Source organism: Helobdella robusta, assembly GCF_000326865.2.
Source record: "Helobdella robusta unplaced genomic scaffold HELROscaffold_5, whole genome shotgun sequence".
Taxonomy (NCBI): Eukaryota; Metazoa; Annelida; class Clitellata; order Rhynchobdellida; family Glossiphoniidae; genus Helobdella; species Helobdella robusta.
The window spans coordinates 821,603-836,582 of NW_008705254.1; the positions used below are offsets into that span (position 1 = coordinate 821,603).

Below are 14,980 nucleotides of genomic sequence, written 5' to 3' on the forward strand. Positions count from 1 at the left end.
TAAGACACCTTATTTGAGATTCAGGTATGTAATGTTTCAACAAGCCGATCTTTTCGCAAAAGATCAGTTTGGTGTGGCTGAGCTGGAAGTTTATGGAACACGTTAGGATTTTTTTTCTATCAACAAAATGATTTTGTACGACTTTAAACAAGAATTATTAAAATCTATCAACTTTTAAAAAAAGAGTAATTAACTAACCTGGGCTTTGAATATAAATTTTATTTAGTGATATACGATGACAATCACCTTGGATGTTACGAAAGAATTTCGAGTACTTACAAATCAGACGTGTTAACAGTGGATCAGTGTGTTACTGCCTGTAAACCGAACCAGTATGCCGCTTTGAAGGTAACTAACATTTAACTTTTAAACAATATTGGTTAAACTATTTACGGAAAAAAACTGTGATAGTTGCTTTCAATAAGGAGAAACGTTTCAGTATACACCAGAAATTTGAATTTGTAACAGAACGGTAAAGAATGTTCATGTCTGAGTTCGAACTCACTACCTTCCCTACTGATATCATCTCCACTATCCAAATGCAACCTAACATGTTCAGATGATGGTTACATGTGTGGTGGCTTCAGTTACTACTCTCTTTATAGCGGTTTGATTTGATGTATTTTTGTTCATCAACTCATATTCAATGGGTTTTTAAGCCAACGTTAACATATTCGTTAAAAAAATTTTGAATAACCAATCCCTACAGTTCATCATCAACAACATCAAATGAATTAATTTTTCTCCAGTTAACAAGTGTGCCTACATCACATCTTCATCTTCAACTTCCTCATCCATGCAATGTAGTATAAGAACTCATTGTGCTTATGGGACATCAGTTAGCACTGATGTTTGTCAATCTCAGAGTTGCATGAGAGGATGGACTGGTGATATATGCGATGGTAGAAGTCCGTTGGAAAATAATTTTCAATTCGTCACAACATAGCAAAACACTTTTTATTTAAATAGAGAGATCATGAAATTTTAAAAATTAAATTACGTTTACAAGCTGTTACCAAAGAGCGTAGAAATTTTAAAAAAATGTTTCCACCATAGATTGCACGGTCGATAATGGCTCATGCGGTGTACACGCGTGTACCTCAACTATCTCAAATGGTACAACTTTCACTGAATGCCAGTGCAAGGAAGGATATTTCAAAACGACATACAGAGACGACTGTCAAGGTTTGTTGGAAGTGTGTTTCAGTCCGACAATCAAATAAAATCTCATTTTGAAGTTTTTCAATTAATTCAATTATCTCGGGCAAAATTTAGTTAATTTTTAAATAATTCTTGTCATCAGACATGAACGAATGTGTGTACTCTACTATGAATAAATGCGACAACTCAACAACTACGTGTTCGAATACCAACGGATCCTATCAATGCCCCTGTCAAAATGGGCATAAGGCAAGCACTGACCCTTATAAATGTCAAGGTCGGTTTTATTTTGGAATATGGAATATGAATATGAAAATTCGATTGTATTTGAGAAAGATTTCAATGAATTAACCAATTTAAAGAATGTATAAGATTTTGCAATAAAATTAACTAAATAATAACATTTTATATTAAAATTAACTAAACAATTACATATAAAGTGTATTTAATCGATGTTTTTACAATAAAAAATAGTTTTAAATAAATTCATTTATTAATTCCCAAATGAAGATATAGACGAATGTAAATCTAACCAAGACAACTGTAACAAAACTTCAACGTATTGTAAAAACACTATTGGATCTTATACTTGTATATGTAAGGCTGGATTCTCAAACAAAACTGATGACTATAACTGCCAAGGTTTTTGAAGTTACAAAATTTTCTTGAATTTTCTTTGAAATAGTTATAAATTTGGGACGTGTTTTTGGCATTTTTCTTATCTTTCATATCTATTTCTTTCATTTATGAGAACTTATAGCTTGCGATTTTAACGGTCTGATACGTTATTAATTCTTTTTCAAACTAATTTACGAGTTATATAGTATTTTTAAACAATAGATAACAAAGAAATCAAACATTAAACTGAAATAAGTAAAGAAAAATTGCATTAAATTTTTTTTTTTTGAAATGTTAAACATCATTTCAGATGTGGATGAATGCCTGACCACATGCAACACAAGGACTGAGCTGTGCAACAACAGCATCGGGTCTTACACATGCAGTTGTTTGGATGGTTTTGCAAGAAATGACAGTAACTACTGCACTGGTATAGGAATTATTTTGTTTCTATATCATTCAGTGGATTGACAATTTTTCTCCAAAACAAATTCAAATATTGTTTTTAATCAGTTCATTGTAAATATTATTGTAAACAGACGAATAGAATGTTAAGAAAATAGCTTATTCTCTCTCTTTCTCTCTCTCTTTTTCAGTCATCCTAAACATTTCAATTTCTCTCACTCTCTCTCTCTCTCTCTCTCTCAATCATTCTAGCCATTTCAAAAATTTAACACCAGTTACATCAAGCCAGACATACAGTACGGGAAACAAATCGGCGGCCATTACAGGTGGAGTCGTGGGTAGCTTACTAGGCCTCCTACTCATCATAGGAATCGTTGTCACTCTATTCTTTTGCCTAAGAAAACAAAAACAAAGAAGGTTTTCTTACCTCTCTTAAATTTCCTTTCATTCTATAATGTCCAGCAACTCGATATGATTCTTTACTTAAGTTCGATTAACTAATTTCTGTTTATTTCATTTCCATTTTTCATTAATTTTACATATTTTTATACGATCTTTAAGTTTTTTTTATGCTTATTATTATTATTTAGATTCTCGTTAGTGTCTCACTGAACAAATTTTGCCATATTATATTATTATTTTAAAAAGTTCAGTAAAAACTTGAGTACAGCTTTTGGTATCATAATAATAAAGAAATATCCTTGAGATATTTTTTTCGAGATTTATTGATAAATTTTTAATATAAATGTTTATTATTATTATTATTACTAAGTTTTTTATTTTATAAAACAGTTTCATTGTTTTTTCAAATTTTTAAACAGTCCGTCCAAGGCCTACGTAAAATTTGGTGAGTGAAACATTTTTTCCGGTAATTTTAGACAAATTTGATATATTTTACCAGATTTTTTCATATAAATATTTATAATAGAAATTATAATTATTAATTCATTTTATCATAAAAACGATTATTATTAAAAAATTGGATAATTATTTGAAAGAACTCGACAGAATAAGTAGCATACCTCTAATGGAGATTGAGAAATACTACAAAGAGACCCAGAAATCGATAATTGCCCAGTTTGAAGTTACTAACTCATTTTAAATTATTTCAATTTCTAATTAGTCTCAAGCCGTGAGATGATGTTATTAAGAATGACATCTACACGTATTCACATGTGTCGTATGTGTGCGTGAGTGTGTGTTTTATTGATTATACATTTAAAAAAATATGCGAAAATTTAAAAATTGTTTCTTAGATAAATTTTAAGGTCACTTATATTGCCATATATATTTTGGTGTTAAACATGTGTACCTGATTCATATCAAACACGTATTAATTTCTAATTGTTTGTAGTTAGTTTATATACAATTTTTCATTTTACTTTGAAATAAAAAGACATTTTGTTCATTTAATTTCCTCGAAATATATTCAAAAAAATTTTTGTCACCCAGAGTGTACCGGCAATAAAGCACGATGAGCCGTGTAGCTGGGCTGAGAAAGTTAAAGAGCTGAACTTGGGAAAGAACAGATACAAAAACGTGTACCCATGTATGTTATCATTATGTAAAAATTTTTTAAAAGTTATCTTTGGCTAGAATGTTGTGGTTCAGTGAGGGAGTGAAAGTGTTCTGACGCGTGTATACCCAAAAATACATTGGTATTTTGCGCTCCGGAATGTATAAAATGTAAACTAGATAGTGCCAGAGTACAAACTATTATGATTCTGAGGGAATAAACTCATCTATTAACATTTCAGTTGATAAAAATCGAGTAAAGTTGAAAGAAATACCTGGCCTGATGTGTTCCGACTACATCAACGCCAGCTACGTTCAGGTCACATATTATTTAATACGGGTACAAAATGATTTTACAACTGCTGGAATTTTAAATTAAATATTAGTGAAGAATTACGTATTTCAAATACATCAAACCTATACAAATGCTCTCAACAGAGTTATAAACCTGAAGAATACGAATTTATTGCAAGCCAAGGTTAACAAGAAAAAATTAAAAGTTACAATCATAATAATAAATTAAGTTATTTATAATTAAATGTATCCAAGTGCTATAATTTTCAAATATTTTGATTTAATTCCAACCCTAAGGCCCGCAGTTGAATACAGTTGTTGATTTCTGGAGAATGGTACTAGAAGTTGGAGTTGAAGTTATCGTCATGCTGACTCCGTTTGAAGAAAATGGAAAAGTTTGACAAATTAATTTAGTAATTTTGGAAAGTTTTTAAGAAATTCATCTAAATATTGTTGTTTATTCACTCAAAATTGAATTTACTTCAATATAGAAAGTGTCAAATTTTTGAGTTTTGATCGAGTTAACTTTATTTAAACTGAACTATAATTTTGCTAAACCTACAAAATTTTAACCTCTGAAAAGAATCATTTTGATGGTCATATATCAATTCAATAAACGTTTTTACGAAGAAATTTTTCACAAAATCTATAATTTTCATAAAAATTTATCTTAATCATCATGATATCTTACCAGATAAAATTCCACGAGTACTGGTCTGATAATGATACTATGTATCTGAATGCTATGGAGGGCACAGGTCACGAAGATATCATGTCGATCAGTCAGAAAGATCTTTTCATTTGGCCCACCTATGAAATTAGAACATTTTCCGTCATTTACGTTAGTGACGACGGTGAAAATATTTTTGGGGTAATAATTGAGATAGATATTCTTTTTTTTAACTTTTTAACCTTTAACCTTCTAAGAATATTAAGCGAATTAATTCTTAAATAGTGAATTGAAAAAGCCAGTTAGCTCAGTCAGTAGAAGTGCCGTATCTCTCAATGTTATTGTGTGAGGACGTGCTTCGAATACTGTCTGAAACTTAAAATCTATCATACGCCATGCACGTGTGATGCGGTGCTTGCGCATGCATACGAAAACGTATTTATACATCTGTACGTACATGTGGTGTGTGTGCGCGCGCGCGCGCGTGTGTGTGCATGTGTTACAACCTTTGTTAGTGATATGAAAGTTTAACTAAAGTCATATTAGTATGGCATACAAGCAGTTCTGTGCTTGCCAAAGCTCTGTAATTAAAAAAAAACTATATTTGATATTCTTCCTCGAAGAATTCTCAAGAATATTCTATCACGCACATGTGGTACAAGAGCTGGCCCAACCTGAACGTGCCAGCCAACATTGGAAGCTTTATTAACTTTCAACACGTCTTCCAGTCAGTCGTGAAGAGTATCAGCAGCAGAGATGGCCGTGGAAATGTTTCTGTAAAAGTTCTCACCCATTGCAGGTTTATAAGTTGGTAATAATTCGTTGAATATGGTTCAATTTTATATATACTGCTGTAATAACAGTAGTAATATTAGTAATCTTAGTTGTAACCCAATTACATATATGGCAGATTAGTATAGAGTAGTAATTTTTTCTTATTTATAATCTTTATAGTAACTTTAATTTTTCAATTTTTACAATTATTTATATATGTAAAAAAATATTTTCAAACTGCCAAAGTGCCGGGGTAGGTCGTACGGGGACCTTCATCGCCCTGGACCATCTCATCGGGCAGGCTGTCGACATGCAAGCTGTTGATGTCTACAAGTGTCTCAAGATGCTGAGATCCTATCGAAACCACATGATTCAGGCTTTGGTGAGTCTTGCAAATGTCATTCTTTAATTAATTTTGTATGTTGGCTGATATGCGTATGTTGGTGTGATTGATTGATAGCTTTATGGCTATGGTGCCTGGCCCTTAGTTGAGGTTACCAGATTCGTAAGCAAGAAAAACTCTTATCTAAAGTGTATGTGACGTTTTACTTAATTTATGTGCCGATGTACAAAATGTTTGGTTGGAGAATTGATAACCAGAAAATTATTTTTAAGATGGAAACACCGAAAAAGATGAATTCTAAACTGAAATTTCATTAATTAAATTATTAGTGTAGAAAATTTAAAAAAAAATATTGAACCTTGACTTCAGAAACAGTATCAGTTTTGTTACGAGGCCCTTGCAGTTTACGTGAAGCTGAATGGAAGAACCTACTTCAGCCTTGACGAGAACGAATTCCTAAACATAAAAGATGACATCGAGGTACAAGCGTCACAATTTGAGGTGAGGAAATGAGATTTTTCAATTCGAAATTATTAATTTTGAAAATTAAATAATAAAATATTCATCTAAACGCTTGTACATATTTGAAAATTTTCAATTTAAATAAAAAAATGATTGATAGTATATCTCATATATCATAAACATTTCATTCAGATAATTAAAGAAAAATATTGCAACCCGAAACTCCATGGTTCGTTCACATATTCAACCACAGTGATATTTATTAAAAAAATTTATTTTCTTCTCTTACTTGAATTAATTTCCAAAGTTATCAACAACACACACACACTCACTCAAATTTGTATAAATGTTTTTGACGAAATAGTTAAAGAAGTCGTACGTAGAAACTTGAACCATGGATACATTGACATGTTTTCGCAAAGGGTTATTTATCCATACCACTTTATCATTTTCTTTTCAAATGAATCTGAAATTTTCAAATTAAATCAAAAAAGAACTCTATTTTTTATTTAAATTTTTAAACATTCAACATTTTTGTCGAACTGTTGTTAAAAATCATTCTTTACCAAATGAAAATGAGTCTAAGACGAAAATTAAGATGGTACACAAAGCTACGTTAAACAGTTTTATTTAGTTTGAGGTGTTTTTCAATCATTAGCAACTACCAGGTAGAAAACAGGAATGTTTTAATTATTATTTTACCTACATAGGAGTGTTTTTTTTTTAAAAAATCAATATTTCTATTATTTATAAACTTACAATTTGTTTATTAAACAAGGGTTTCTTAAAGAGTAATGCATACGTCGTTGCTAAACTACCTTACAACATGGGTGGTGATGACTTCTATAATGTTATCTTGGATGGGAACCCTGGCCTTGTTGTTATTGTCAGTGACGATATAGAGGTAAGAGAATGGACAACTCGTTTCGACATTTTCAAGAGTTTTAACATTTTCAAGTCTTTCAGTGGCTTTTAAATCGTATTTTTTCATTTATTTTGATAACTTATAGTTATTTTAATTAAAAATGTAAATAATTGATAATTTTTCTGTTTAATTTTTGGTAAATTATTGATTTTTAATTCAAATTCTATATAGTTTTTTGTTTTTTTTCTTCCTAGAAGTTTAATTTCATTCCAAATGGAGATCACCCGACGATAAACTATGGAAAGTTGTCGGTTCATCGAATATCGGGGAGTAAAAACGGAGAAATGATCAAACTGAAGTTGATCACATCGAAGGAATACATGAATAACAATGTCGAGAACAAAGGAATTTATGTAATCAACTAATTATTTCATTAATAAATAATTTCAATCTTTGTAAAAATTAAAATTAATTCTTTAAATTATCATTATGCTTGAAATTTTTTTGACAAAATTTTAGTTTTTAATAGAAATAATTTGGATAAATATTTATGTAAATTTTAAAAAATTGCTCAAAAATAAATTTCTCTTTCATACTCTGACAGGAAAACACATCCAACCAAAATGACATCTTGACTATTTACTCCATGCAAACCATGAGCCAGATAAATGAACTGTTCCAACTGACAAGAGATACCCTTCAAGATCTCGACGCTCCTACCATCACTATCTTATATAAGTGAGATTTTTACGTTGATAATTTTTTGCCAAATTCAAATTAAACAAAAGTTTTATATTAAAATTAATGAATTATCAAACATAAAACTATGCTATAGTGGAATTTCCATTTAAAAATAAATACATCTCACTCACCATCCACAGACATTCCAAACAGATGGATGTAGACGACATTTTGGCCATGCTAACTCTAAAGGAGATGATCAACCAACATAGGCAGATCGACATATTCCAAACGGTCTACCGGCAGAAACCTCGAACCAACAGCATCAGCAGCAACAACCCAAAGCAAAAAGATCAACCAATTTATATCAATAGCGTTAATAAAGATGACGAAGATGATGACAGTCCTGATCAGATGACTTTGAAGAAATATATCCGTCTTCATAACCTTGCTAGTGAACTTTTCCTAGGAGTAAAAAGAAGTAACCTTAAATATGGATCATATCTTGCTAGAAAAACCATGATGTGCGAAGGCGGCATGAAAAGCCAAAAACCTGACATGAAATTTGACCCAAATAACATTAACATCAATACAAATGGCAATAGAGACAGCAATAATGACATCAATAAGGCCAGAGACAATGTTGACGACCAAGCTTCAAACTGCAGAATTAGCTGCCAGGCTAATATCAGCTTTAACAACTGTGAAGTTTACGAATACGGTTACGACACCACCAAACAAACTGCTGACGGTAATAATGTTTATTATAACACCACCAACAATAACGTTAATCATGGCAATGACGTCATCAATAATAATGACGTCAATGACAACCGAGAGATTAATAATGAAGGTTTTGATGTCAGCGATTATTACAGTTCAGCTCTTAATGTTAAGGGTTCACGCGTTAGCTACGTATGAAAATTTCTGAGTTCTTTTGATAAATATGTAAATATATATATATATTAATAAATACATTATTAACTACGTTAGTTGCATTACAATAACTACTAAATAACATTAAATCAATGAAATATTTTGACAAGAATTTACTCGAATTTTTTGTTTAAATTTTGAAGAAATATATCCAGTGAACTTAGCATGTCAGAACCATTAAAAATACGTTTGCAATTAATTTCATATGTAGTATTTCATATTTTCTCATTAATATTGCCATACACAAACTTGCCTTTATAGCATGTTACTGATTATTATCAACTATAATATAGATTTTTAGTAGATTATTGAACTAATATATTAAAACTTATAGATTGTTCTCATATAACTTCGCAATAAATGTTTAATAACTAAATTTTTCTTCTTCAGATACTTGTATTGACACTGTTTTTTGTTTGGCGTGTACAACGTATTTTCAAATGTTTCATATTTGTTTTATTTATTATTTTTTGCACTGCTAAGAGTGCAAACACATATACACACACAAACAAACATACACAAACACACACACAAACAAACATACATAAACACATACACAAACAAACATACACAAACACATACACATACACACTAACATACACAAACGCACATCTATGAACATTGAAATTAAGACTCTTGAAATTAAAAAATTAACGTTTTATTAATTAAAGTCAAGAAAGTTTAATAAAAAAACGAAAAAATAGAAAAATTAACCATTAGTCGTTAATGACAGCAAAGATAATTGCAAAGAATAAACTTGGTTCTTATATGAAATTTATTAATATTAGAAAAATGGAAGAACGATTCTGAAACTTCAGCTTTTCAACAGTGTTAACATCAATCAATCAATCATACATTTTGTAGGTAGCCAGTGCAAGAGGACAAGGTATGGAGATATATGAGAAAAGAAACATGCTAGATACAGTATTGTGATTGATATTGATTGTAACTGATACAGACATAGACGGAAAATTCAAAAACATTCAAAAAAAATATACTAAAACAGAGCGACCAAAGATTATGAATTTATCAAAATTTCATAAAACCGAAACAAGAAATAAAGTCATTTTTTTTCTTATTTTCTACTCCCAACAATATTTCCAACGACTTCGTGAATGAGCCGGTATTGCTTCATAGTTACGAACACGTCGTCGTTGTTGTAGCTGTAAACGTCATCTGTGACGTCATCATCAGTGTTGATGTTGTAGTAGTTGATGTTTTTGTGGCTGCTGTGGTTGCTGTTTCTAAGTGGCTGTAGTTGACGGACCGCCTGGTAGACATCAACCTGCTCGTTGGAGTCCATCATCTCCAGCACTGACAACATCACTAGGACAGCATTCACGTCAGAGTCTTCAGAATTTCTGGACAATAATTTGTAAGATATACAACGTATTTTAACATTTATTGATTGAACTACTAAGTATATCTCAAAAAATTCAAATTCTGTACGTATGTATACATAGAGACACACTTGTATATCAGTGGGATAGCTGGTGATTTTGGATTTTTAATACTATCTTTCAACAGGTTGTACAAAGATTGGATTTGATTGATGGATTCCAGTGAATGTATCTTGATACTCCGGCCATGATTCGATAATTTGTTGTAAACATTATCATCTTCGTATATCTCATCCTCTTTTACTTTATCATCATTCATAGTTAGGGTTAGGGTTATGGTTGATGGGTTGTTGATACAGTTGGCTGTCTCGTAGATGCGGTTCGTTTCGTCATTGTTCTCAACGGTCATCTTATGAAATGTTAGTTTTCTTCCAGAATCAGGGATAAGTAGTTGTAATGCGCTCTGGAATGAAATTTATTATTTAATTAATTAATTTAATTATTATTTAATTTTATTTTATTTTTAACGAAACTACAAACTTGTTTGGTTGGCTTTGAATCAATAACAACAATTATGGAACCACCAGCTAACACGTCGTCATAGAGGACACTACCTTTTAGGTTTTTGCCTATTTCGCAAGTCAGAAATGCGTTCGATTTGTTGAAGCACTGTTAAGATTTTCATTTTGGGATTGAAATCTATTTTTCTACTCGTACTATTTTGATATCGTATTAGGTTTCGAGACTTGAGTGAAAATTTTCAAATAAAAAAATGTGAACAAATAATCTTTACCGGATAAAGAACAAATCCATTTGTATTTCTCAAGCTATCATCTGTAACACAAACAAAACTAACATTATAAATACAAATTTCTTCGTAAGAACTGATAATATTAATAACCTCTGTTTGAAATTCCACCAGTTGAGATGATCATCTGAAGATAATTTAAAATTTTGGCATTTTAATTTGAGCGAGGAACAGAAATTTAAATGAAAAATTGTGAAAAGTAGCCACCCTGAACTGTATTTCTAAACTTTTATTGAAAGTTTCGCTGCTTAGGAATTTAGTGAAGGAGTCTTCATTAATGGAGAAACATGTTGTATGGCCTAGGTTGTGGTAGGCTATCATGGATTTGTACAGAAAATCATATTCTTCCTGTGATGAATGTTTTGAAATTATTTCATTATTATTATTATTATCGGTACTATTGCTATTTATATTATTACAAAACTATTGTTAACTAAATAAAAAAATATTTTTATAAAAAAAATTTGAAGACTACCTGATTTGAAAATATTTCATTTTTATTATTATTACTATCGGTACTATTGCTATTTAAATTATTACAAAACTATTGTTAGCTAATTAAAAAAATATTTTTATAAAAAAAAAATTGTTTACGCTACCTCGGTTTGAATCATGTGGTTTCTATGAGATCTGAGATACCTCAAACATTGTAGCACATCAACCATGCTTTTATCTTCGCATTGTTCAATCAGGTAATTCAAACCTATGAAAATTCCCGAAGTACCGACCCCTGTCCTGTTAAAATGGATGGTCGTAGAATTATTTGAAGAAATTTTTAATTTTTTTTCAGTAGGAAATATTTATTAAAAGAAAAATTAATACACGTTTGACTAACTCGCATTGGACAACAATATTAGAATGATTTTTGTCGAAATTCTTCTTAGTTTCTAAGACAGATTTCATGCGGTGGTGGAAGTTTAGAAAACATCCAACGTTATTAGAAAGACCTCCATCGGGCCAGCCAGTGTAGCCCATGCAAGTTGGCATGAATTCTTGAGATTTCTGTAAAAAAAATGATAAAATCTTTTCTGAAGCTTATGCTATTTCTTATATTCATCCAACTTGGTTTAAACTGACATACTCCCAAACATTTTTGATATAAAAAGAATGAAAGATTTACCATTTTTATATAAAATTTTCTAATTTCATAAGTCGGCCATTTCTCCAAACTGACACATTTAACAGAGATATTATTTTTAAACTGTAGTTTTTCATCTAGATCAGGCAGGAAACTCTTCAAAATATCCTAATTTTAAAATAAATTTGTAAATTTATAAATTTTACACAATCGAGGTGGTTTATAATAATGTAATAATAATAATAATAATAATTATTATTATTATTATTGATTATAATAATATAACAACTTTGCTTTTTTGCCCTCTGAGGTTCAATATAATTATGATTTGAACATCTTTCTCGCAAATCATTCGCCAATAATCATTCATAGTTTCTCGATTAGGACCTTAATTGGATCAATTAAAATTTAATTTAAAACATTGAAGGTTAAGGTAAATTAGGTTAATTAAGTTAAAATATATTGTAAATGATCCAATTAAACTTACTTTCGGTAGCAATGAACGAATATTTTTTAGATCTGTAACTCTGAAAAAATAAAATTTGGTAAAAATTTCTATTGTTTTTCCACTGAAAATTATTTATATGTACTGGTACAATGGAAGCGTTGATGTAATCAGAAAACGGTTGGTCATCTAGTGTCTTCAATTTCACTCTATTCTCGTCAACTAACGATAAAAAGATATATAAATTAAAAATAAATTGTCATATAATCTAAAAATTTTAACGCCTACATGGTACTATTTCTTTGCTCTTATTCTTTTTATTAAGTTCGGGTTTTTCAGCGTAAGAGCTAGAATGGTTATTTCTGACAGGAACGCTCTGAAAATTGATTTGATAAAAGTTTGTCCGAAGTTTGTAAGAGTTTTTTAAAAACAATTTTTCTAAAAAAATTAGAAGTTAAATTACCCTAAATTGATCAAAAACGCCCTGAAGTGTCAGAGATTTGTAATAATTTTCTAATTTTCCAATTGGAACTTTGCTAGAGCTGCCATCAACATTTTTTTGAACTTTTTCCAAGGCGAGTTTAATGGTAGGTTTTCCTAGAAAATTTGACAAATTTAAGGTGATAATTAAATTTCAAATTAGTTTACTTGCTTTTGTAATTATTTGACTTTTAATTTGATGAAAATTAATTTTTTTAAAGACTGATTTACTTACTAACTTGAAATTATTTGACCAATATTCGAGTTTGATCTAGAAAAAATTTATATATAATATATAAATTTATGAAAATTACCATATTTCAAACAACTTCTAACGTTCGCTGTTGATTTTTCTTCCTTTTGCAGAAATAGGCGGCAACAAATATTCCTACAATGAGCAAAAGAGCTACTGACGCACCAACAACACCACCAATTATTGCTGATGTGTTCGACGACGAGTTGTTCAACATTCCTTCTTTTAATACTGCTTGATTTACTTTTAAGTTTAAAATTACTGAAAGTTAAGAAAAAAAGAAAGAAATTCTTGGTTCTCGCTTTACGACAGTTTGAAATGTTAGCAATGATGGTTGCGAAAAGAAAGAAATCGAACTAGACCCGAGATGGATGTCAAACGAAAAAATTATACAAAAAAAGCCAACTCAATCATTGATCAAAACCATAAAGTTGATAGGATATTGTAAAAATAATTATAGATGATACAGACTATCTCTTGTAAGGCAAATTAAATTTTTAATTTGTATATATAAATGATAAATGAGAAACCAGTGCAATTATTTTGGCCACTCCTCACATAGCCATCAGTACAGTTGCAAATGTAAGAGCCAGGGGTGTTCACACATGTTGAAATGTTGACAGGGCATAAGTTGGCATTCAATGAACACTTGTTGACCTCTTGAGTAATTATATAAAATAATAATCTAGCAACATTTAACTGAGTAAGATAAGGTTTACCTCTACAGTCATCGCTGTAGAAATTTTTGTAGTACCCAACATTGCAAACACATTCTGAAATACTGGACGGACCAATGAGGTTTGTCTTGCATGTATGAACTACACACATTCCGTTGTTAACTGAACAGTCTTCAGTGATTGAATTAAACAAAAAATACTTTAATAAATTTTTTTCATAACGAATCTATGAAAACAAGAAGAATGTTATGTCTCTAACCTCTGCTGTTACATCCAATTGAGTTTGAAGTTTTTGTACAACTTGAAACTGTCAGTACGAATTACAAAAAAATTAGTCGGTTGATGGGTGAGATATTTTCAAAATGTGAAACCTAAATTGATAAAAACTGGATCAAACTTACCGTTATAAACAGCGAAGTAACCAGTAGCTCCACACAGATGATCATCACTCGAACATGCAACTCCACAATGATCTGAAGATGCCAGGTCGCCTATTAATGTGTTACTGCAGTAACAATCTTTACCGTTCTGTGGTTTTATTTTATATTTTACAATTAGTATTTTAGTGATAAATAGACTTTTGAATGAATCAATTGATAATTTAACTAAAAATTTTAATAAAATAATATCATTGAAAACTAACCATGACTCCAGCATAGAGGTTACCACTGCATCTACCTAAACATTGGTAGAGTAAAATAACGCTTCCCTGATTACTCGTACTCAAAAATTTTTGAAAACAACCCATGTATCGATCGGAATAACTACCTGATTTAAAAATATTTATCGATTAAAGTTTGATAATAACTTTTATAATATGATAATGAAGTTTCATGTTACTCGTGTCATCTCCATATATTTGAAATTCAGCCACGTTGGCGATGTTATCTTTCGCATTAGAGAACAGCACAACGTATCTTGATTTTTGAAATGGTTGTGAACAGTTTAGTCGACAAACATCACCAAAATTACTGCAAGGTGAATATGCACCACAGCCATTATTGACAATTGGTGAGCTTCCAACTGCATAATCCAACAACAATCCCACTGAAAATTTGGTCATCCTAATAGCTAATATGAAATTTAAGTTAAATGAACGTTTTATAAATATTATTGAACAAATTTAAAATTATTAAATTATAAACATATTAAACGTTTTTTAACGATGACACTTT

The 14,980-nt window shown here is 30.3% G+C and overlaps 1 protein-coding gene across 1 annotated transcript in view; it reads right to left on the reverse strand.

The window, feature by feature from the left end:
• Nucleotides 1–9,799: 9,799 nt before the first annotated feature.
• HELRODRAFT_163149 (hypothetical protein) overlaps nt 9,800–14,980 on the reverse strand; it is a gene marked incomplete at both ends in the record, with an annotated part of 8,600 nt that continues 3,419 nt past the window's right edge. The window contains 18 exons of the mRNA XM_009027110.1: nt 9,800–10,085; nt 10,196–10,527; nt 10,605–10,733; nt 11,080–11,220; nt 11,472–11,607; nt 11,708–11,874; nt 11,993–12,118; nt 12,240–12,337; nt 12,438–12,617; nt 12,684–12,771; nt 12,859–12,992; nt 13,115–13,146; nt 13,212–13,389; nt 13,659–13,787; nt 13,848–13,976; nt 14,207–14,333; nt 14,449–14,573; nt 14,646–14,869. Of these exons, the coding sequence (XP_009025358.1) occupies nt 9,800–10,085; nt 10,196–10,527; nt 10,605–10,733; nt 11,080–11,220; nt 11,472–11,607; nt 11,708–11,874; nt 11,993–12,118; nt 12,240–12,337; nt 12,438–12,617; nt 12,684–12,771; nt 12,859–12,992; nt 13,115–13,146; nt 13,212–13,389; nt 13,659–13,787; nt 13,848–13,976; nt 14,207–14,333; nt 14,449–14,573; nt 14,646–14,869 (2,761 nt within the window). The remainder of the gene's footprint in view (nt 10,086–10,195; nt 10,528–10,604; nt 10,734–11,079; nt 11,221–11,471; nt 11,608–11,707; nt 11,875–11,992; nt 12,119–12,239; nt 12,338–12,437; nt 12,618–12,683; nt 12,772–12,858; nt 12,993–13,114; nt 13,147–13,211; nt 13,390–13,658; nt 13,788–13,847; nt 13,977–14,206; nt 14,334–14,448; nt 14,574–14,645; nt 14,870–14,980) is intronic.